Source organism: Scomber scombrus, chromosome 14, assembly GCF_963691925.1.
Source record: "Scomber scombrus chromosome 14, fScoSco1.1, whole genome shotgun sequence".
In the NCBI taxonomy this organism is placed as follows: Eukaryota; Metazoa; Chordata; class Actinopteri; order Scombriformes; family Scombridae; genus Scomber; species Scomber scombrus.
The window spans coordinates 206,392-231,626 of NC_084983.1; the positions used below are offsets into that span (position 1 = coordinate 206,392).

At 40.1% G+C, this 25,235-nt stretch overlaps 1 protein-coding gene and 1 pseudogene across 1 annotated transcript in view; one reads left to right on the plus strand and one right to left on the minus strand.

Annotated features, from left to right (window-relative positions):
- Positions 1 to 2,023: 2,023 nt before the first annotated feature.
- LOC133994303 (zinc finger BED domain-containing protein 5-like) lies at positions 2,024 to 4,959 on the minus strand (annotated as a pseudogene).
- Positions 4,960 to 7,694: 2,735 nt separating this feature from the next.
- ska2 (spindle and kinetochore associated complex subunit 2) overlaps positions 7,695 to 25,235 on the plus strand; it is a 33,326-nt gene continuing 15,785 nt past the window's right edge. Inside the window, exons 1-3 of the mRNA XM_062433550.1 lie at positions 7,695 to 7,817; positions 13,872 to 13,964; positions 15,231 to 15,407. Coding sequence (XP_062289534.1) covers positions 7,785 to 7,817; positions 13,872 to 13,964; positions 15,231 to 15,407 — 303 coding nt within the window. The 5' untranslated portion in view covers positions 7,695 to 7,784. The remainder of the gene's footprint in view (positions 7,818 to 13,871; positions 13,965 to 15,230; positions 15,408 to 25,235) is intronic.

Consider the following 25,235-nt stretch of genomic DNA (forward strand, 5'->3'; position numbering starts at 1 on the left):
TGGGACGCCCCAGAGATGACAACAAACCACGTCCAGTCATCATTCAGTTTAACATGCGTACCTTCAGGTTTAGGATTTGGAAAGAGTCACGTAACGCTGACATCATGAAGAAGATGAACATCCGTATCGCGAGGACCTAACCCGCTCCGAGAGAGACTGCAGGAATAAATTGTGGCCTTTGGTCGAACAGGCAAGCAAGAAGGGAAAGAAAACCAGATGGCAAGGTCCGATCGTCTTCATCGATGGAGTAAAATTTACTGTATGAGAAGACAGCTTTAATGACTATGATGTTTGGGGTTTTTTAAAAGAGAAAGAGAGGCAAGTGAACTGTTGTCAAGCTGATAAAAGACATCTTATTACAGGTAATATTATGGTCTCAAAACAGTTAATCTTTTGCACCTGATACTCATAATGTTCAGAGTATTTCTTACCTTTACCCAAGGTAGAGAGTTTTTTATAAGCTCTTTTCTTATGTTGTTTGTTCTTTTTTTTCGGCATCTAACTACTTCTTTTTATTTTCACTTATGGCAACAAACAATTTCATTAACCTTAAAGTAGTTTCTCTTAATGTCAATGGTATACCCAATATTACCAAAAGAAAAGCAGTTTTTCTGTTTTGTAGAAGGTCTAATGCAGATTTCAATTTTTCTACAAGAGACACATTCCGGTGATGATGATTGTACATTTTGGAAAGGTCAATGGGGAGATCACATTTATTCAAATCATGCCTCTAATAATGTGGCAGGAGTAGCTATATTGTTTAACAAATTCAAAGGGGATGTTCTCGAATCTCACTTATCTGAAGAAGGTAGATGGATTATTTTGGTTCTTAAAGTAAACGATGTGGTTCTGATGGTGAATAACATTTATGGTCACAACAATAATGCTCTAGCAAAAAATATGATTGTCCAACTGACAGAAAAACGTAAGAAGTTGAAAGAGAAATATAAAGATGCTCATTTATTATTATTGGTGGAGCTGATGACTTAATGGATAGATTTCCTTTAAGAATGCCTTCCACTTCAAGATTTAAAGTGATATCATACCTATGTGAGCAACTTAATGTTATAGATGCCTGGCGATATATTCATCCCAACCAAGAAGAGTATACATGGAGTAATGCTAGTGGCTCTTTACAATCTCGAATAGACATGTGGTTATTATCTACTTACACTATACAATATGTCTCTGAAACACTACACAGCTATGCTCCATTCTCAGATCACAAAATGATAGTCATCTCTTTAGCAAATTAATGCATTTTGAGACCACTGCCATTTTAATGTGGAAAATGTAACCTTTAGGACTGATTTGAATTATGAAAAAGGCCAAAAAATCATAACAGAGCATTTTTATTAAATGATTTTGATGTGAAACAAAATGAACATTTAGGCCTAGGACTTAACTTAATATGGAGTATACAGGAAGCTCATTTGTGTATTTAACAATATATTCTCAATTGTATTCTCAGCATATTCACAGGGAAATCATAACATGGCATTAGGTATATTTTTAATGTGAAAATTCAACATTTAGACCTAAGATTGAGCTTAATATGAATTATGCAGGAAGTTCACTTGTGTAGACCTACAGTAGCCTAGGCCTATAAATCACCTTTGTATTCCCAACTTCTTCACAGGGTAATTAAAACAAAAAAATGTTTTTAATCACTTTGATTTGAAAAATATAAAATAAACATTTTCAACATTTAGGCTTAGGACTGAACATATGGAGTAGGAAGATCACTTGTGTATTCAACAATATTAGTCCTACAAATCACTTTTGTATTAATCTCAAGTTATTGGGAAATCTTAACATTGCATGTTATTGTAATGTGGAAAAAGTCAACATTCAGGTAGGCTAGAAGGACTGAACTTAATATGAAGTAGGCCTATGCAGGGAACTCAATATTCAGATATATTTAGCAAATCACTACTTTGTATTAGGCCTACTATGCCAACCGATTTATGTATTAATAAACAATAATCTGCAGAGAAAATGATTGCAAAGCAAAACATTGCACCTAATGTGAAGGCTGGTGTTGCATGGTGCCAACAAGATACTTAATGTCTGGCTCAATGGATGAAAGTCGAAGTCGAAGATCTGGCTCAAAATTCAGTTTGTTTCTGTACTTGGTTTTCACGGCCACTAATGCAGAGAACCCGCTCTCACACAGGTACGTCGTTGGAAAGGGCATCAGGTATCGCACAGCTTTGTCGGCCAGGTCTGGGTACTCAGAGGCAACATGCAGCCAAAAGTTTATCAGATGCTTGTGCAAGAACACCAGCTTCAATGCGGTGTCGCAGGAGAGATCCAACAGTCCGTCTTGCACACTTGTCACGGTGTTGGGAAGCCGTGTCTCCTCCTTTGTCAGAAAATCTGACATGTTTTCAAAGGAGTCGTAATTCCCCTGGTCGACTCGCTTCTTCCACTGCGCGAGTTTTCTTATGGTTGCCTCCACTTTGTGCTGGACCTTGAACACGCTGACAGCTGACCCCTGAAGAGCTAGATTCAAACTATTCAAGTGGCTGAAAATGTCGGCGAGATAAGCCAATTTAGCCAGCCACTCAAAATCATTGAAGCAGTGTGCAAGTTCAAACTTTGAGTTGAGGAAGAACAGGCGCACTTCATCTCGAAGCTCGAACAGGCGCTACAGCACCTTGCCCCTGGACAGCCACCGCACTTCAGTGTCTAACAACAGCTGCTTGTGATCGCTGCCCATCTCTCCACAGAGCACGCCAAATAAATGTGATTGCAGTGGACGGCTCTTGATGAAGTTCACGGCTTTCACTGCTTGGTCTAAAACAGTCTTTAGCTCCAGTGGCATTTTCTTTGCAGCCAGGGCTTCGCGGTGTATGCTGCAGTGGACAGAGCTGGCGAGAGGGGCCACCGCTTTCACTCGACTGACTACTCCGCTGTGCTGGCCCAGCATCGCACGCGCTCCATCAGTGCTCAGCCCAATACATTTGGACCACTCAATGCCATTTGAAAAAAAATCTTCCTTTATCTCTGAATTTTTTTCGTATCGGATGTAGGCAAGCAGGTTCGCTACGTTGGCAATGTCAGTCGATTCGTCCAGTTGGATGGCATAGAAACGGCTCGCTTTCACGTCCTGTATCAGCTGATCTAGCACATTGTCTGCCATGTCATCAATTCAGTGAAATGAGTTTAATAGGCTGTAATGCCTTCTCTCCCAACATCTTCTCCACTATAATTTTAGTACCTGGAAGAAGAAAAGTCTCGCCATCAGTGTGTGGTTTTCCGGTCTTAGCGATTAGCTCGGACAGCAGGTACGATGTTTCCACTGCAATTGCGTTGTCATTGCCCATAGCCCGACCTTCCATTATTTTTTTCTTGCTCTGATATTCCTTCAGCTTGTTCTCAAAGAACTGAAGAGGCTTGGTGACATACTCTCCATGTTTTGTTTCGAGATGACGGCGTAGTTTACACGGCTTCAGAGCCTCATTTGACAGTGTCTCCAAGCACACCAGACACAGCGGTAGTGGTTCAACCTCGGAGCCAGTCCAATGAAACCCCAACCCCAGATACTCATCGCTGTACTTTCGCCGGACCTTTCTTTTTTGTTTGGCAACAGGATGATCACTTGTAGATTCTGTATCTGTAATACTACTCTCGCTTCTTTTAAGTCGCCCTGTTGCTAACCAGCGATCCATTTTGCTGCTGTTTTTTTTAAGCTAGCTAGGTAACTAGCTTTGCTTTATCATCACTATGACAACGACCGGTCCGAACCGCAGCTGATTGTAGTCAGCAGCCAATCACAACCATCCCCCTTTGCTTTGAAAGATACTTCTTAAGACATACTCAACAATACATAAAATTCAGGAAATAACTTTTTTTTAATTTTTGAGGACACAGTCGCACACAACTATGATATTTTAGATTTTTAGAAAAGGATTTCGCGGCCCACCTGCCATACCTCCGCGGCCCACCAGAGGGCCGCGGCCCATAGGTTGAAAACCACTGCTGTAGAACAAAGAGCAATTTCACGTGGTTATTGGAAATTAAATTGTAACCTATGAAAGATGAAGCCTTTTGTAACTCAGTAAAAACAATTGCTGGGAATATTTTAAATGGAAAGGAATTAAATAATGTACAAAAATGGGAATTCTTTAAATTTAAAATCAGACAATCAGCCATTAGACATACAGTAGTAAAGTAATGGAAAAAACGCAGTAATCTTAAAGAATCTGAAATTATGGAAGAACTAAATATCTTGGTAAAAAAACCTCTCCTACTCTAAAGGAAAAAATCAAACTGATAAGATTAATAGACGATTTAGGCCAACTATATTCGAATATGACCAAGGGTGCCTTTATACGTTCCAGAGCTAAATGGTTAGAGGAAGGCAAGAAGAATGCAAGCTATTTCTACACACTAGAAAAGAGGAACTACAAGAGAAATAATATCACATCTCTGAAAATAAACGACTCTATAACCTCCAATCCAACTGATTTAGCAAATCATACTTTTCAATTTTACTCTGATTTATACAGTTCTAATTATAACTCAATAAATGGTGAAGAATTCATTAATAATGTTAAAGAATTGATTCCCCAAATATCGGACAGTATCAGTTTAAATTGGATCTCTAAACCTGAAATGCTAGATGCTGTAAACAAAATGAAAAAAGGTAAATCTCCAGGAATGGATGGTCTTCCCGTTGAATTTTACCAGTGCTTTTGGAATATAATTGAACACCCTCTTTTTAAAATGCTGAAGGAATGTATAAATAATGAAGATGAATCAAGGTATAATAACACTGGTATAATAAGGTATAATAACACTGCTTCCCAAGCTAGACAAAGATCACCTTCTATTAGATAACTGGAGGCTGATAACATTGCTTAATGTTGACTATAAAATACTCTCACTCATTTTCGCCAGGCGTTTAAGAAAAGGTTTGAATGAAATTATAAATGAAACTCAAACTGGCTTCATGACTAATCGTCACATAAGCTGCAACATTAGGTTTATTCTTGATTTAATAGATTACTCTGAATATATTGATTCAGACGCTTTCATTTTATTCTTAGACTTCTATAAAGTTTTCGACAGTGTAGAGTATCAATTTTTATTCAGATCACTTTAGTCCTTTGGTTTTGGTGAAATGTTTGTTTCCTATATCAGAATGCTTTATAAAGATATCAGTAGCTGTGTCGTTTTATTCCCAAATACTACAAAAATAATTTCAGTTTATAGGTCGGTCCGTCAAGGATGTCCCTGCTCGCCATTTCTCTTTCTTATAGTTGTTGAATTGCTCTCAATACAGATTCAACAGAGCAATGCCCTTCAAGGTTTAAGAATATTTGATAGAGAGATTAGGATAACTCAGCCAGCAGATGATAGTCTTACTTCTGAAAAATAAACAACAAATAGAGACAGCACTTAAGATAATAAATACCTTTTCTGATGCATCAGGTCTGAAACATAATTTAACAAAATGTGAAATATTATGTCTTTACAACACAAAGGAAACCCTAATATGTAAGATACCAGTTAAAGAAAGTGTTAAGTATCTTGGAATTCACATTTCTAGAAATCTTAATGAACGCCAAATAAAAAACTTTAGTCCCAAAATACAAAAAACTAAAAGCATTTTTAATATGTGGCTTCAACGAGATTTGTCTCTGTTAGGAAGAGTTCTTCTAAGTAATGCAGATGGTATTTCTAGATTTGTATATCCGACTCTCTCTCTTATTGTTCAACAATCCCTTTGCAAAGAAATAAATAATACCTTAATCAACTTTGTCTGGAAAATGCCATCATTTAGAAAAAGAACTTAGCAGGGCCGAATTAATAGCAGGGAAATAATTGACCTTGCAGATTTACAAAATGATGAAGGTGTAATTTTTAGTTATGAAGAATTTCTCAGATCCAAAATCTTTCCTGTTACCTATAAATAGAGTTGGATGTCTCGAGACCGGTCTTGGTCTCGAGACCGGTCTTGAGACCACTTTTACGTGGTCTCGGTCTTGTCACAGTCTCGACCGTCTTTGGTCTTGGTCTTGTCTTGGTCTCATTGTCTTGGTCTTGCGGTCTCAGGTCGACAAAGTGGTCGGGAGATTTGCAACAAATAATGTCCATGATACAAAACATAACATTCGATAATGCAACATTAAATTATTTCGCCTTTCACGCCCTTCAAATGCAACCTTGTATTTTGTTGTGATTAAGAAACTGGCGCTCATCCGATCAAAAGACGCAAGTGTAGCCAGCGCGAAACGTTAGGTTTACGTCGTAGCTGTCAGTCTCAGTCAGACCTAGTAATAATAATGTCAGCAAATTCCGCCATCATTAAATTTGCATTCACGGAACATAAAGAAATTTGCAGTCCAGGGGCAAGAAAGAAGCATTCTGCATTGTTCTGTCTGTAGTTGAAATAATACCTTCTTAAATTGAATTTAAACTGGGACTGAACCCCTTATCCCAGTATGCTGCTTATTCAATTGATGCAAGTTATGGTGTAACACTAGCTCACTAGCTGTTTTTTTTTTGTTTTTTTTGGTCTCGGTCTTGGTCTCGTCTCGGTCTCGTCTCGACTTTGTCTTGGTCTTGACTCAGTCTGTCTTGGCCTTGGTCTCGTCTTGGTCTCGGTCTTGATACCCTCTGGTCTTGGTAGTGTCTTGGTCTCGGTTTAGGCGGTCTTGACTACAAGTCTACCTGTAAAGAATATCAAATGGTGATAAACGCTATTCCCAGTGGAATTCTCCAATTGATGAAAGGACATTTTGAGAGACCAGAGATGAAGAAAGTTGATTTCACCCTTTTCATTAATGGTATAAACATTATGAGTCGACAATGTAACAATAAGCATATTAGGAATAATTTTTACAGGAAAAGAAAAATCACGCCTAGAGGAAAATTTGTATGGACCTCCTCTTTCTCTGATATTAATTGGAAAACAACATGGCTCCTTCCACACACATTTGGTATCTCCAATAAAATCAAATATAAAATTATTCATAACAGTTACCCAACTAACATATATCTGTCAAGATTCATTGATGTTGATGTCAAATTTGTATTTTGTAACACTGAAGAAGAAACAATTAAACATCTTTTTTTTAAATGTAAATTTCCCCAAATTCTTTGGGAAAAAAATCGAAAATGATATCACTCTACAATCCAACCTTCAAATTAAATTGGAAGCCAAAGATATATTATTATATTATGATAATAAGGAATGGAAAATGCAACACTTAATTAACCTGATTATTCTAATAGCGAAATTTCATATCCACAAAGCTAAATTCTCCAAAGGTCGACCTTTCTTTCCTGTATTTGAAATTGATTTCAAAAACTACCTTGAATGTATAAAAATGGTTAAAGATAAGAATTGTATACATAGCCTACTGAAAATATAATTCAAGAACTATTTAGGAATGTAATCTGCTTCGCCTGTTTCAGTTTGTTTGTTTTTTCTATGTTAATTTATTTGACTTATAAATCTGTATGTTTTTTTTTAAAATGTTTTTATTATTTTTTATTTTAATGTGAGATGCCAGACTTTGTTCGATATCAGGTTCGATATTACCAAAATGTCAACATTGTGACTGTAGTGAAACTTTTTAAATAAAGTTCTGGGAAAAAAAGCTGTAATGATGGAATATGACTTGTAAATAAAGTTTGTAAAAATGCAGCCATTGTGCAAAGCGAGACAGACACAGCAATATGGCGCACTTCACACAGCTGTCCAATCGGGTTTCTGCATTCTTGACAGCTGGCCAATCACAGAGCTTGCAGAAGACTGAAAAGTATTCAATATGGAGACAACAGTCGAAAAGCTTGAGGCGATGGTAAATATAGTTTAAAACTATTTCATTTTCTGAAATTGCTCTCCTATCCTTGTTGAACCACACACAATCAGCTGGTAATTAATTATCACTCTGTTGTTAATACGAGATGCAGCCTTTCTCACTAAAAGTGTTTTGTTCGCCTCAGCGGTTTCCTTTGGAACACCCACACATTACGACCCGTTTCAACCCACAGCTAAATTGACTACCACTGCGAAACCAGTACAGGCGTATTGTTTTAAAGTGGCTTCCCATTGGCTTTAATATTTAATAACATGTGCACAGCTCCTTCATGAACGTAGCATCATAATCAACTCGGTTGTCAGTCAACATCGCCGGTGTTATGTCCCAACTGGTTTTCGAGCTAACTCGTTTCTGTACCCAACTGCAGCCGCTGTGGTCTGCTCTGTCAGCAGAGTCGTCAAACACTCACAAACATATTACAGGTGATTTTTAAGTCGCATCTCACATATATTGTTAGCACTACATTACAGCCACCCCACATATTTAAGTTCTTTTATCGATGCTACACTGCAGCCCACTACGACACAGTTGAACGCTCAGGAAAAATATAGTAAGTGCATCTTGATTTAGTTAGATTGAGTTAATACGTTACTTAAGTAATATTCTCACAGTCAATAATCATTTCTGACGCTTGGGTGAGCAAGACTGAGTGTACAGTCACACCAACAGTTTGTGGCATACTCCATCAGAACTGCCTGTTGTATGGCTAAACAGCTTCAGAATCCCTTTCATTCAAATTCATTACAATTTCTGTAACTTTTCTCAACTCACAATCCAATTTATATAGGTACTTTTCGCAGTGACTAGCCATTTACAAGTAAAGTTGTTAAATAATCTATATATCTAAATAATCTGATCGACAAGCTGTCAAAGTGATGCGTTGCATTGATAAAGATAAAGATACATTTATTCATCCCACAGTGGGGAAAATTAATTGCTACAGCAGCTGAAAAAATAGTGATATAGAAAAAAACAAAACAAATATATACAATAATAAAATTAAAAATTAAATAAAAAGACCCTAAAATGCAATTATAACATATATATATATGTTATAATTGCATTTTAGGGTCTATATATATATATATATATGTATGTGTATATACAACAATACAATTATAAACTAAGTAAAAGGACCTTAAAGTGCAATTTTAACATAAATATACAACAATAAAATTAAAAACTAAAAAAGGACCCTAAAGTGCAACTATAGTGCAGCATTGTACAGTCTGACTGCAGTGGGAATGAAGGATCTGCGGAAGCGCTCCTTCTTACACTTGGGGTGTATTAGTCTGTCACTGAAGGCGCTACTTAAGTCCTTCACAGTCTGATGCAGAGGGTGAGAGGTGTTGTCCATGATGGAGGACAGTTTGGCTAAAACCCTCCTCTCTCCCACCTCTATGGGGTTGTAGATTAGCTGTTTTAGAAGAATGGCAGCAAAAGCATGGACGCTCAAGGCCATTTTAGATTGTCTTTTGCAAAGTGAGGGACGTACTTGATAACCTCAGCCCGCACATTATTAAAACAACAATTAAAAGATTATTATAGACGATATATACAGGGAAGTTCTCCATCGCTATAGCGGATTTCCGTCAACCGGACTGCCGACAGGCCATATATGAGATCCATTCAGATCCGATGAGAATTACAGAGGTATAATAATATATAACATGATACCCTACATTATTATCACAACAAACATACAGAGCAGACATGGGCAGCCCGCGACCTCTCAGTGTGTGCTGCTCACACAGAGACAGTGAACCAGGTGAAAACTGGAGGTGACAGCTACACTCCTTATGTTACTGTAAGTGCAATAAAATCTACCAGAGTAAAAAAACAAGAGTCATTTAATTTAATCCATCCAAAAAATGAGTGCTTACTTGATTTTTGTTTTAAAATACAAAATGCTAAATCGAAACACATTTTTTTCTTATTCCTGGTCAAATAGGGATGAGCAGAAATTTAAAAAAATGGTTCGATTTTCTATTCATATTTAGAATGATAATAGATAAAATCACTGGCAAACCAACCAAAAATGACCCGTTTTCTCATATTCTGAGACTGGATGTTGTCATCAAGGCAAGAGAGCAATACATAAATAAAAAAATAAAAATCCTCTCCCTGTCACCTACAGTGACAGGGATCTAAACATTTATACCTCTGACCCCACTGTGGAAATACAGACCCCAGTATGCCTTATTATTGCCTGTAAGTTTTTCCATTTCATTTAGAAAAGAGCAGCAATGGTTAGTGGATGAAATATAATCTTGTTCAGCAGGAGAACAATGTGCCGTTTTCTCAGCCGTTTCCACCTTGTTTTACCTTAAATCCTAGGAAGCAACCGCAAAAGGGTTTCTATGAAAAGGTAGATGGTGAACAGTTTATGACTTGGTCGAGAAAAAAAATTCAGTCAGAAGATTCTTTTTTGCTTTAATCCCTGTATACTGTATATAGAAAGGATAAGAGAGAGAAGCACATTGAAAAAACAATCAACATTGAAGTTAGTATCCAGATATCTACAACCCCAGGTTACCTTACCTGTGAGATGAGAAAGCACAGAGAACTCTGAGGAAGAAGTCTAAGTTAGTGAATGCATAATACTTTATAACTAAAGTACTGGACAAATTGACCTTTTACCTGATGAAAATGTAATGTCTGTACCACATTTCAATTCCAATTTATCTGGCACTTGACCGACTGGCAGACCTGATAATCCATATCAAATAAAAAAAGAATGCATACTGAATTGATGGTCAGGTTTTCAATCGTATACCACACAAAACAAGTCACATTCCATTTGATACAATGAAGTCTCACATTTTTCAAACATACAGTTCAGTGAGCCATGAGAAATTCCAACATTTAGCTAAGCTGTCTGTCCATGACCCTATTATTTAGTTTTATTTATTGTTCTACTGATGGCCGTGTACGAGAAGCAGTGCAATGTTAAAAGTGCATTGGTCAAAAATAATTCTAAGTGAAGGAAATGTTTCTACTGTGAAGATTCAGCTGTTGGCAGGTGCTCTGACTTCATTGCACTACTGTATGAGACAGCTAGCAGTGCAATAGTATTGTCAAAGCATCTGAGAACTGCAGGGACCTGCTGCGCTGACTGCTTTTACATTTGTAGAATGAATCAAACAAGTAGATAGATAGACAATAGTATGGTCTTTTGGTACTTTGGCCTAGATTACAACATTTCCTAAAAATAAGATTGATTTAATGAAGTAAGTGTGTTTGGTCAGAACTGGAGACATGGAACAGATGTCCATTAAAGATGGCCAAGTTTTCATGGTGCTATTACATTTACTGCTAAAAATACCAGTTTCTTAGTTAGTTAGGTTTTCATTCAGTTATGAGTAGGACTTGGTATTGCACTTATAAACATTTTTGATACAAATCAAAATATGTCTGTAGCATATAGAATATTAAAAACTGTTCCTCAAAGCAAAATTTGAACTTCTGGTCAGTTCTTGTTTACTGATTATTGATTAGATACGTCCTCATTTAAGAATGTTTTTTCAGTTTTAGACTATTTTGTGTTGACAGAGTTATTTTATTGCTGTTTGTGTTTACGTGTACAGCCACAACAATTAACCCATTAGTCAAAAACCTTTATGTGTATAGCACCTTTCACAGATACAAAATCACAAAGCGCTTTTCATTATGAAAAATACATGATTCACTTTAAAAAAAACTACAAAACACAGACATAAGCAAAAAAGAAAAGGCAGTAAATAAAATGGAGTCACTATTCAAACAGGCTAATCAAAAGCTTGTCTGTTTTCAGCTGCTTCATATACAGTAGGTATCACAGAACTGTAGGAATCTCAGCAATAAGAGGAGAACATTTGATAACTTGGGTGCAACTTCTGGAAAAACATGGTCACCTTGGATTTCCTAGCCAGTAAGTTTTGTTCAGTAGACCCAAGAGCCCACTTTGGCATAAAAGGGAGGAGGAGGTCAGCAATATACTGAGGTGTTTGACCATGCAAGGCTCTAGGTTAGCACAGGTATTTTAAAATATATGCGAAATTCAATTGGGAGCCATTGCAGAGGATAAAATTGGTGTGATTTTTTCATCTTTTGTTATTTCTAGTTAAAAGCTAAGCTGCTGCATTTTGGTCAGTTTGAAGACGGTTATAGTTGGAGAAGTTTAGGGGTGCAACGATTTGTCATCAAAAATCGATGACAAAGTTAGTCGCCAACGAATTTAATAGTCGATAATTGTTGGTTACGTCATCAGGCGTGTTTTTCGTGCTTTGCGGAGCGGTGAACTCCAGCAGTCACAAACAAAAGCAGCTGAAAAACACACACTGCACCATTAAACAACTTAACCCAACTCTGAGGTGAAGAAAATAACTCAGTGCTCAGTCTGTCTCACCTCAGCAACGCTGCGTCCTCTGTGTGTTGTACAGTGATGACTTTCCCGGAGCTAACTGGAGGCTGCTCTCCCTGCGGGAGACTGTGCACACCGCACACCACATGTTCAAAAATCCTTGGGAAAGCGTGATATACGTAACACTGTGGTGCTGTAGTAATTCATCCGATTCAGTGGCAGTATGGGCAGCCAGCATCTTACCGGGGGCAGCACGGAGCACACACACGCACGGAGGGCACACACGCACGGAGCGCACACACACACACACACTATCGTCCCAATGATATGATGTCACTGTGTGGATCAGTTTACCTTGTTACACTGCCCGCCCTACTTCTAGTTTATGAACTAACAGCTTCTACCTGCTGAGTCAGAAGTAGGAGAGGAGCAGCAGTAGGTTGACCTCAGGTCTCCACTGAGGAGTCTAGCACACATCATTTTGTATGGTAGCCTAATGATGCAAAAATTAAAATCAGTCACACCAAATAAACCACAGTTCATACTGTGAATATGTAGTTTCAGACACATTGTTGTATTTTTTCTGGGTTGTGAGTAAAATCATTAAGAATAATGTAAAATCAGTCTTCACACCACCAAGGTGAACTGGTTTAGACTTTACTCTTGGTTGACACTGCTGGAGGATGGTAATACTGATTTATAAATGTGTTGTTGTATTTGTGTGTGATATATGATTTGTGCAGTTTACTTTTATTAGCAATATGTTATAATTCCTAATAATTAAAATAACTAACTTCTATGTATATACAAAAATTGTTTCTATTCCTTGAATTTCATTTTTTGTATTCATGATTATATATCATTTTGGTATTTATGGTTATTTCTATCTATCGGTCTATATATATGGATGGTGCTGAAGGGGAGTTCACCAGGGAACCTCACAAGCTAGAACCACCACTGATCCGATTAGTCGATTAATCGTTTCAATAATTGTTGACTAGTCGACTATCAAAATAGTCGTTAGTTGCAGCCCTAGAGAAGTTTGGTTTAAACAGATAAAAATAGCATTACAATCATCTTGATGAGAAGAAATAAAAGCATGAATAATCATCTCCATCTCAATCTTGGTCACCACAGATCTTAATTTAGCAATGTTCCACCACTGGAAAACTAAACTAAACTAAACACAGTCACTTAACAATCCCAATGTACACATACTGCTTGATGTTTGGATTAAAATGTTCTGGAGCTGTTATAAGGGGTTCTGTCTTATTTGCATTTAAACGAAGGCAGTTGTCAGTCACCCAAATCTTGATGGCTTCCAAACATTCATTTAAAATAGAAAATTGGTTACTTTCATCAAAATATGCCAAAATTGTTTGGTTCCAGCTTCTTACATGTAATATCTTCTGGTTTCTTTAGTCCTCTATGACAGTAACTGAATATCTTTGGGTAGTGGACTGTTGGTCAAGACAAAACAAGACATTTCAGGTTTCATCTTAGGTTTTGGGAAACAACATTTGAGAACTTTGGCTTCTTTTGTTAAATAAAATAATTTGGTATTGATACTGAAACCCAGGTAATGTATTAACACTACATTTAAGACAAAACCTAGTTCCACTTATGAGGAGAGGGAAGCAGGGTAAATTTACCAGTCTTCTATCAGAGCATAAAATTGAGTGTCTTTGCAGTTCCAGAAGTCAGAGGCAGACCTGGAATACATTGAGAGGCGTCTGAAGCTGGATTTCATCAACAACAGTGCAGAGAATGGATGTCCCACTGAGGTATTAACTGTGGAGTGTACCGCATCTGTTATTTTACATTTTCATTCAACTAAAAACATTATCTGAGACATAGTCACAGACAAAAAATACAGTCATTTAAAGGTTTTTTTTGGGTGGGGTTGAGGGCGTTTTCTACAGCTTCTGGGTGCCTGCAGCCCAACACCCCTGCAAACCGGAAAGTACAGAGTGATACCTGTTGCATCAGAGCAAAGTCAACAAATTACCATCAGTTTGGAAGTTTAACCAATGTGTAATAATACATTTTTGTATAATTTTGTAGTGTAAAATTAAATTCTGATAATCTTAAAGATAATTCATATTTGAAGTCCCATGTATTCTACCTTATCCTCTAACCTCCTTGGTTTTTCACCACAGTCCTCTCACTGTACATGGCCACTAACAATATACATTGTGAATTGTGCCAAAAAACAAACAACTAAGGGCCTGATTTACTAAAGGTCTGTGTGTGTAGAAACGTGTGCAAACTTGACATCACCCATAAAAAATGTGCAAGCTGATCTACTAACGCAGCGCACTGAGGTCTGAGTCTTTCAACTGTGTAAGATAATACACCCTGTCCATTTAGTATGTTTACCATAATGAATAATATGTAATATGAGACGTTTTAACCCCAGTGTGAAAAATACAGGGAGGAGAAAATGTAAATATGTTATTTAGCACACACATTGTGATTTACCAAACCTGAAGGTATTATTTCTGAAGCTAACTGTGTCTATAAATAATACCTTTGAAGGACAGGTATTAACCTGCTGCACTGTGCTCAGATGACTTCTGTTACTGTAGAGAGGAGGAGACGGAGGCACAATGACAGAATACACACAGGACAGAGTTTTTACACCTGTGTTAATATTTTTATAGTGTAATATTTGTGGTTTTACTAACAGCATTGACTTCATCACTAATACTCTCCCATATGTCGTTTTTTTTCTGGTAATATTAGTTTTTGTTATAACTCAATATATTAGTTAACCTCTTCCACTAGAACCTGATCACATTTCATTCCAAACTCTCCATAAAGACACAAAACCCTCATTTAAATACTGCTGTCTGCACCTGTTGCACCTGTTTTCATTTACACAGTTATTCTTAGTAGATCACCTGCAAAACGCACACAAACTAAACGTGCAATCTATTGCACTGTGCACGCAATTTAGTACCCACTATTTGGGATCTTAGTAAATCAGGCCCTAAGACTGCTTGAATGTGCGCAGGTTATAAGGCTAATGGTTAACACTTTGCTTGCAGGAGAATCCAGCGGTGATGCTGGAGAACCTGAGAGCCATCAAGGCCAAACACACAGCATTGTGCTCTCAGCTGAAGGATATCGCAGCTGCACAAAAAGAGTCCATGGACTCCATCAGAATCAACCTCATCAGTGTCATGGGGCTGATCCAACATTTCCAACAGACAACTGATGTGGAGGTACACACAAACAGCACGCTCACTGTACAAACACCATCTTATGTACATATAGTAGAGATAGTTGGGGTGTTTCACATTATAAAACTTTTGTGAATGCCAGTTGTTAATGGTAAATCACAATTATTATAACTAGAACAAAGCGCCCGTTGGGTGCTGCAGCAAGTTTTACTTACCAAAAGACACGCTCAAAGATTAAAGCAGTGAGAAGAATGTATATATTTGTATATGAAGGTCACAGTAAGTATGTCCCCAACACACTTGTGTTAAAGTTTATATAGGCTACGACAAACAGACGTAATTGTAACATAGTGTGGACCCAATGCATGAAAAGGGTTAGGGTTTACATGCATAATCACATTGTGAAGTATGATCTAGTTGTTAATGAAAACAGTCATATGTGTTGATTGTGGATATATATACTTTATAGATATAGTGATTGTTTACTTTGCAGCTTGGCTGTTGAGTGGTAACCAACATGAATGCAGCCTCTCATAAAAAATGAAGATCAACAATAATTCTACTTCCAGCATTATCCAACTACCAAAAAAATGTTTACAGGTGTCATCCTCTCACTTTTATCTGCACAAAGGCATTTTGGTGTAAAACAGGCAACTTCTAGTATGGCGCTTCTACCGCCAGAAGTGTATGTGTGTATGTGTGTGTGTGTCCGCAGCGCGTTTATTTGTGGTAACAACATGATCCCCGACCCTCATTCATAAACCAAAGTTTTTGTTAGGCGAGTTGTTATTTAACTGTGGAACAAAAAGGATGTTAACCCTGAGACAAAGAGGAACATAATTCGTGAATTCATGTCGCGGAAGGATAATTACATGGTTGGAAATAGAAATTGAAGTTGACATGAAATGAAATGCGAAAAAAAGGCCATATGCAAGTGCTAGTTCCTTGAAACTTCGGAGGAGTTCCTGGTTGCGTCACCAGATGTTCCTGCCCTTACCGTTACGTCACGATTTCTGAAGCCCAGGCCCACAAAAGTAAGAGAGAAAGAACAAAAGGAAAGAAAGAAAGTTAAAAAATGATTGAGCCAGAGCAATTTTTGATTTTATTTTTAATCTTCCTTGTTCTGGAGGAAGAGGAGAAGCGGCTCCATCGGCTGCCGATTTTTTTCCAGGACTTGGCAACGGCGCACAAAGGATCTTGGGATATGGGAGGCCGTGAAGGATAGTAGCAGTGTATCCTCCAAAAAGAGGGAAAAGAAAAGAGGCCGCAATTGAAGGGTGCATTCCAAAGAGCCTTCGAATTGGGTTAGAGTTAGGGTTAGGATTAGGGTTAGGGTTGCAGCCCCTGAATTGATACACAGCTAGTGTGTCCAGGTTGTTGGTTTCTTTAGCACTCTCAGGAAGTGTAGTCGCTGCTGTGCCTTTTTTTTGTTTTTTGTTTTTACAGTGGCTGTGGTCGTTGGAGATCAGGGTTCCCAGGAACAGGAGGGTATAAACCCTTTACACACAGTCTGCAGTTGGTGTACAGGGAGTAAAATAATAGGTTGTGCACACAGCGTTGTGGTGTGCCAGTGCTGAACATGGTGGTAAAGGAGAGGTAGGGGCCAAGTTAATAAGTCTGTGGGAGAGCGAGGTTTTGTGATGAAGTCTTCTATCCAGGTGCAGATGGGGGAGGAGAGGCCTAGGTCAAGCAGTTTGTTGACTAGTATGTCCAGGGTGATTGTGTTGAATGCTGAGCTGTAGTCTATGAATAGTAGGGATACACCGATCTGACTTTTTCAGTCCCGATAACGATAGCGATACCTTGGCTTTGTGTATCGGCCGATACCCGATACTGATCCAATACTATTGCTGAAATAATAAACCACATACCTCGCTGTGTGGAAAAGACTGAAAGCAGGAAGCTTGACTTAAACATTGCTTTCCTAACTTTGTAATACAAAATGTAACAAATTAACACATACAGTGCATCCGGAAAGTATTTAAATTAGAGGGTTACACGGCAGGGTGACACAGGAGTGGATTTTCACTCCTGTCCCATCCCGCTCCCGCAAAAACGCTCCTGTCCCGCCCCACTCCTTTAAAAATGACTCCCGGTCCTGTCCTGTTCCCAGACTTTTTCCCAGACAATATCCAGCGCGTTTAATTTTTTTCAATTCAAATCACTTAATTTGTCCCCGAGGGGCAATTTAAAAGGGGCATGACAGTAGCTAAAAACAGACACAATCAACAAACACAAGCAGCACACACACTGCAACAGACAACATTCAACACATGAATAATAATTTATAAAGTATTAGATGCTTCGATTATAAAGTGCATTTAGATATTGTAATGCAAAATCTTAGAGTTTATGTAAAAGAAAAAAGAAAAAAAAATCATAAAAGGCTGCTCAATGATTTTTGGGCAGACCTTAACCACATTCAGCAGGCGGTTCCTGTTTTGTAGGGTGATAGAGTTGAACCAGCAAGTGAAAGAAAATGTTTTTTTTCAGTGAAGATATAGTAGAATGTGGTGAGAATATCGTTGTTGATCCCAAATTATTTCAACTTCCTGAGTAGGTACTGTCTCTGATGATGTCTTCTTTAGGATTTCCTCTGTGCTAGAAGAAAACCTTAGCAAGTTGTCGTAGAATGTTAACAGATATTTATATTCCTCCACAATCTCCACTGGCTCCTCCTGTATGATGGTGATGACTGCCTCAGCCATCTGTCTCTGTTTTGGGGGAAAAGGTCACAATCATCTCCTTGGTCTTATTTATGTTGAGCTCAAGACAATAGCTTCCACACCACTCCACAAAGTCCTGCAAAGCTGAGCTGTGATGTTGTGTGTGGACGGAGAGCAGGGACAGGAGTACTGTGTCATAAGCAAATTTCACAAAGTGACAATTTGACTGTGTGGATCTGCAGTCATTTGTGTAGAGGATGAATAGAAGTGGGGAGAGGACACAGCCTTGCAGAGAGCCAGTGGAGGTGAAGAGGGTGTCGGACAGGGTGTAGTTCACCAACACCCTCTGTGCCCTGTTGGTGAGGTTGGTGGTTGAGATGGAAGCATGTGATAAGCTTCTCAGCCAGAATGTGTGGCTGCATGGTGTTAAATGCTGATGAGAAGTCTACAAACAGAAATCTGGCTGTGCTGTTGGGGATTTCCAGATGCTTATGGATGGTATTTAAGAGAAATATTTTTGCATCATCGACACCTCTGCCAGCCCAGTAAGCAAACTGCAACGGATCCATCATCGAGACAGTTACCTTGGTGATATATGATCCTTGATGATACTCTCCATGGCCTTCATGACCAGAGAGGTGAGAGCCACAGGTCTAAGGTCATTCAGGACCTTAGTGGTGCCCTTCTTCGGGATAGGAATCACTGTTGAGTGTTTCCACATCGCAGTGACTGTGCTGCTGGTCAAAGAGCCCTGGAACAGATGCTGGAACACACCTCCCAGCTGCTCAGCGCAGTGCCTTAGGGTCCGCCCACAGATGTTGTTTGGTCCTGGAGCTGTGTTCATTTTAGTCCTTTTGAGGACTCTCACCACCTCTGCTGTGTTGATGGTGAGGACGGAGTCATCAGGTCTGAGTGTGGAGATGATTGATTCTAGCTGGGTGCTGTTGTCCTTTTTCAAATCTGGTGAAGAAAGAGCAGAGGTCATTCGGGAGTGAAGTGAAGCTGCTGCCTGCAACCTGGATGGGCTTGCTGGTAGAGACAGAGTTCACTGCTGCCATGTTCTTGAGGCCCTGCCAAGTTGCGCGGAGGTTCCCCTTTGCAAAGGTCTGCTCAACTTTGTTTTTATATTTCAGCTTGGCAATCTTTATGGCTTGCTTGACTTCTCTGTTGACCTCCTCCTTCTCAACTTCAGAACCAGTAAAACAAATTCTCTTTGTCTTATTCAGAATTTTTTTTCAGATCTTTAGTCACCCAGGGTTTATTGTTAGGGAAGATTGTGACCTTTTTGAGGGGGATGATATTGTCCACACAGAAAGAGATGTATGTTGGGACTGTCTCCACTTGCTCACTGATGTTGGTGGAAGAGGATGTGAGGGTATTCCAGTCCGTGGTTTCAAAGCACCCTTGCAGCCTGTCGATACTCTTCGGTGTCCACTGATGATGTCCCTGAGGACTTTCTCTGTCCTCTTTACCACAGGTGAATAGGCAGGAGCAAGCAGTATGCTGCGGTGGTCAGCAGAGCCGAGAGGAGGGAGGGAGACAGCTCTGTAGGCATCTGGGACTGAACCATAGCATTTATCCAGTGTTTTCCCCAGACGGGTGGTGCAGTTGACATACTGCTAGACTGTGATTTGTCAACTGAACAGTGGTTGAAATCACCCATGATGAATTTGGGGGAGTCTGGGGATATCAGTTCGAGTTTGTCAAGCATATTTTTGATATATTCTGTGGCTGTGGATGCATTTTGCTCTGGGGTGGATATAAACCAAAATAAAAAACAGTTATGGGAATTCCCTGGGAAGGTAGAAGGGAGACAGCTAGGAGTTCGATGTCACAGTTCTTCTCTGACAACAACTGTTTTGCACCAGCGTGGGTTGTTGTAGAGGCAGAATGCAGTGCTGCTAAGAGAAGTCTGTAGTAAAAGTAGAATGTCACAAGTTGTGCATGTGAATAAATTCAGTATCCCATACAACAGCTCGGTCACAAAATCTATATGTGTTAATTCAAATATATGTTAAAAATGGAGGTCATAGGTAGTGTCATAGTTGTACCAGCCTGCGTCATACAAAAATATTTTCCCAATTATTTCCCCTCCAACATTATGTAAACAGATGTGTGGAATATACAATTAATTCTAGATATGAATAATACCCTTACCTGATGAACAATGTGAAGGTGTGAGGCTACACTGTGAGCCACAGTGAAGCACAGATAATTGAGGAGCCAGCGGATAGAAAGCCCTTTGCTCTGGGTCAATAAGTGCTGCAGCTCTGGCTGTAGAGTCATCTCCCCCTTCATTACTAGCAGAGTCTCCCAAATCCTTATAAACACACCACTAATGTATTTACTGTACAAACAAAGTCACTAAGCTGTAACTAAACTTGACAATTATAATATTAGCAAACCTAGAATACCAGTAATGCCTTATTATAATGTAGGTTTTACAAAAAAATGTTGCTAACATTAGCAATGCCAGCTAACGCTAGCTAACGTTAGCTGCCATTTCTGCCTTATTAGCTTGGAGGTTATAAGCTAGCTGCGTTGCTCTACAACAGCTTATACATATCATGTTGCTGACTGAAATCATTAAATTGACTAAGCTGGTAATTAACAAATTAGCAGGATGAGATGACGGCTTGTGTCAGGGAGATAATGAAGATCTTCGTGAAGACCCCAGTGACCTGGTCAGCCCATGTTTTGAGTACTTTTTAGGTTCTTCCATCAGGGCTAGCAGTCTTTCTCTGATCTACTCATGTCTCACTTCATCTTCCTGCAGGGTGATTATGTGGGTGTTAAAAGCTGTTGCAGGCCTTTTGACCTCAAACTGGGCAAACACATGGAGTAACGTGTAACTATAAAGCTGGCGATGTGAGCAGCCACAGAACTATAACGTTCTATAAACAGCGCTGTCAAGCATGCACTGCACGCTCCAGCTGGGTCGGCAGCTATTAAAATACAGCCGTTAATGCTGTATGTTGTACAGAAAAATGATTGTGTGTTGATCAGAAGTATTTCAGACACTAGTAGCTGTGATGTTTCAGTATTTACAGACCAAACTGATGTTGAAGCGCGACTTGGGTGCAGTAGCAACACAGCGACAGCTCTGATGAAGAGTTTTTGGGACTTGAGTAAGCACACAGGTACACACTGTATTAAATAAGTAAACTGTGTTCTTTTAAATCCCTCCCTGAGCTACTACCTTATCGTGGTGGAGGGGTTTGAATGACCCTAGGAGCTCAGTTGTCGGGGGCTTTATGCCCCTGGTAGGGTCTCCCATGGCAAACAGATCCGGGGGGAGGGACCAGACAAGGCGTAGCTCACAAGACCCATTATGATGAGTACAATAAATGGTTTTCATTTCCCCTGCCCAGACACGGGTCACCGGGGACCCCCCTGGAGCCAGGCCTGGGGGTGGGGCTCGATGGCGAGGGCCTGGTAGCTGGGACTGCGCCCATGGGGCCCGAGGTTTTCGTCCGGGACGTGGAACTGTGGACCAGCTCTACACCCTCTACAGGATCCTTGAGGGTGCATGGGAGTTTTCCCAACCAGCCCACATGTGTTTTGTGGACTTGGAGAAGGCATCCGACCGTGTCCCTCTGGGAGTCCTGTGGGGGGGTTCTCCGGGAGTATGGGGTATCGGACCCCCTGATATGGGCCGTCCGTTCCCTGTACGACCGGTGTCAGAGCTTGGTTCGCATTGCCGGCAGTAAGTCGGACTCGTTTCCAGTGAGGGTTGTACTCCGCCAGGGCTGCCCTTTGTCACCGATTCTGTTCATAATTTTTATGGACAGGATTTCTAGGCAAAGCCAGGGCGTTGAGGGGGTCCGAGTGTGAAGCGGCCGGTATGAGAATCAGCAACTCCAAATCCGAGTCCATGGTCCTTAGCCGGAAAAGGGTGGAGTGCACTCTCCGGGTCGGGGATGAGATCCTGCCCCAAGTGGAGGAGTTTAAGTACCTCGTGGTCTTGTCCACGAGTGAGGGAAGGATGGAGCGAGAGATCGACAGGCAGATCGGTGCGGCGTCCACAGTAATGCGGACTCTGCACAGATCCGTCGTGGTGAAGAGGGAGTTTACCAGTCGATCTTCGTTCCTACCCTCACCTATGGTCATGAGCTTTGGGTAGTGACCGAAAGAACAAGATCGCGGGTACAAGCGGCCGAAATGAGCTTCCTCCGTAGGGTGGCTGGGCTCTCCCTTAGAGATAGGGTGAGAAGCTCAGTCATCCGGGAGGAGCTCGGAGTAGACCCGCTGCTCCTCCGCGTTGAGAAGAGCCAGATGAGGTGGCTCGGGCATCTAGTTAGGATGCCTCCCGGACGCCTCCCTGGTGAGGTGTTCAGGGCACGTCCCACCAGTAAGAGACCCCGGGGAGACCCAGGACACGCTGGAGAGACTGTCTCTCGGCTGGCCTGGGAACGCGTCAGGATCCCCCGGGAAGAGCTGGACGAAGTGGCTGGGGAGAGGGAAGTCTGGGCTTCCATGCTTAGGCTGCTGCCCCCGCGACCCGACCCCTGCATTGATTGATAACAAGTGATTAAAATCAGAGGAAGGTTAGGTTTACAATAAAAGTGTTTATATTAAATATTTTTCCCCCTGGTCCATATTTTCAATAGGTCATTAAAAAAAAATAAATCATTAATTATCGATATCAAATGATAAGAAACTTTTTTATCATGATACAGTTTTCAGCCATATTGCCCAGCCCTACTACATACTCACATATACCACCAGCCATCAGTATGCAGCATTGTAAAGTGTACCACCTAACTTAAATGGAGTGAGGACAATTTTCTTATTGATATCTCACCTGCTGGATGATCATTCACGTATCTACCTGCTGGTGATTCATGACCCTGCTTTTTGCTTTGGACACCCTGGGCCACAGCCTAGCTGGGGCTTTGCATTCCTGCCTGCAGAAGTCCTCAGCTAATAGTATCTTCCTCTCTCTACAGATGTCATTGTTCCTAGACAGAGCCCACACCTAGTTGCAGACAGAATTGATGATAATCTGCCTGGGTTGGTTAGATTTGGCTTTCTGCTGTCCAAGACAGTGAACAATGCCTACAAATGTATAAGTTGAAAGAGCATTAATTATAGAGAGTCTATTAATAACCATAGAGCTTGTATCCTCTTTGTCTTTCTCTGGTGTGCCATTCAGCCACAGATCCACATTTCCTCTTGTACCAACCATGATTCAGGCCTGCTGTCTCCAACTAAGCATTTTCTTGTTGTAAAATGTTAATTTGACTTTTCAGAGTTTTATTCTAGCTGCGTATTCTGGGTATTCTCCTTAATGTTTTGTTAAAATATATGAGCCCTGGTATTCCAGCTTTCTAGTCTCTAGTCGATTAGCTTATGCTTGTCTAGGTAACTAAAACACCTAGAATGCCACTACACTGAAGTGGCAAGCTATTATAAATCATTTTAGTTAGTCAACAAATGGAACACTTCAGCAATAATTATTCAGACACTGTGCATTACTGTGAATTAAACACAACCTAATCCTCATCCACTCTTTTAGTGGTGCTCTAGTCCCCCCAGTGGCCACGCTACATAACATGCTTTAAGCTGGGCATACACTATGCGATTTTTTCCCCCTTTTTTGGGCCGATTTTTGAGTCGGAAACTTGGCATTTCATAATTGTGGTAGTAGCGGAGCAGCAAATGTAATGAAGTCCACGCAGCACACTGGATAAAAACTAAGCTTAATCTTATAGCCTATTCATTATAATGTTAATGGACATAAATTGTGTTCTCTTGCTTTAATAATGATAAAAATAGTACACAAAAAAGGTCAGATCGGGAACCCATGTATGCATAATATGTGCATAATGCAGACCTGCCAACATGTACGCATATTGTTTGATCTCGCATTTCGCCAGTTTCAGTCAAGTTGTCACCAGGTTGTCACTGAAGATCTGTGCGTAAGTGGAGTGCTTTCGGCCAATCAGAGCGCTTAATTTTCACCCAACCACCCCGCCCCGCCTAGCTTCACGCCTCAGTTCAGTTCATTGCTGCATTTAGTGTTGCTTGAAATGACCATGGCTTAGTTAATGGTATGCCTTATTAAAAAAACGTTTATTTCCCGGGATTTAAAATGTCTTATTTTCGGTAGACATATGAATCCCTAGTGTCCATACACACCATGGCCTCTTTTTTTTTTGTTGGATGTCTCGGCGTACAGGAAACATTGGGAAACACTGTAAGTTTTCTGCTTTGTGGTAAACAGTACATCAACTTACATTTCACTTGTGTATTGTCAGTGATTGAATTACACTCTCTAAGCAGTAGTGGACTAAGCCAGTGGAGCCCTAACTAATACTTTATCTACAGTGTTACAAAGGATTGAAGGTTGAAATGGATGAAGCATGAATATAATCTCAAATCATGTTTATTGGTGAGCAGTATTGCACAGTCAATTCCAGAAAACAATGAAATACTACATTTTTATACATACATAGTTATACATCACCTTTCTCTTCTTGCTGGAACCATCTGGACAAAAAAGATCAATTGTAAATCTGTACAATCTACACTTGGCAGTTGAAATGAAAACAAAACTCAACTGTTGTACACATTGATGTATTACAGTTCTGTTTTAACATCTCAAATGTGGTTTACTGCCCCCACTAACTAAACAGATATGTGACTGTATATACACACAAAGTTACTTACCGGTCCAAGAGAAGAAGCTCTAGCTCCTTTTGCCTCTCGCAGGGCTCTCAGCCTTGGAAATGAAAGACCGAGGCTGACCCGGGTCTCTGTTTTCCAGTAGCGCTGCTCCTCCCTCGCTGCAGCGGTTATATAGGGGAGTGGATTAACGGTTATATAGGGGGAGTGGACTAACGGTTATATAGGGGGAGTGGATTAACGGTTATATAGGGGAGTGGATTAACGGTTATATAGGGGAGTGGATTAACGGTTATATAGGGGGAGTGGATTAACGGTTATATAGGGGGAGTGGACTAACGGTTATATAGGGGAGTGGATTAACGGTTATATAGGGGAGTGGATTAACGGTTATATAGGGGAGTGGACTAACGGTTATATAGGGGAGTGGACTAACGGTTATATAGGGGGAGTGGCATAACGGTTCAGGTGGAGGAGAGGAGGAGTGTTTCACATGCACTAACATGAACTCGCTGCCGGCCTGGCTTCCAAAACAAAGGCTCCAGAACAACACACACAGAGGACGTGTGACGTAACT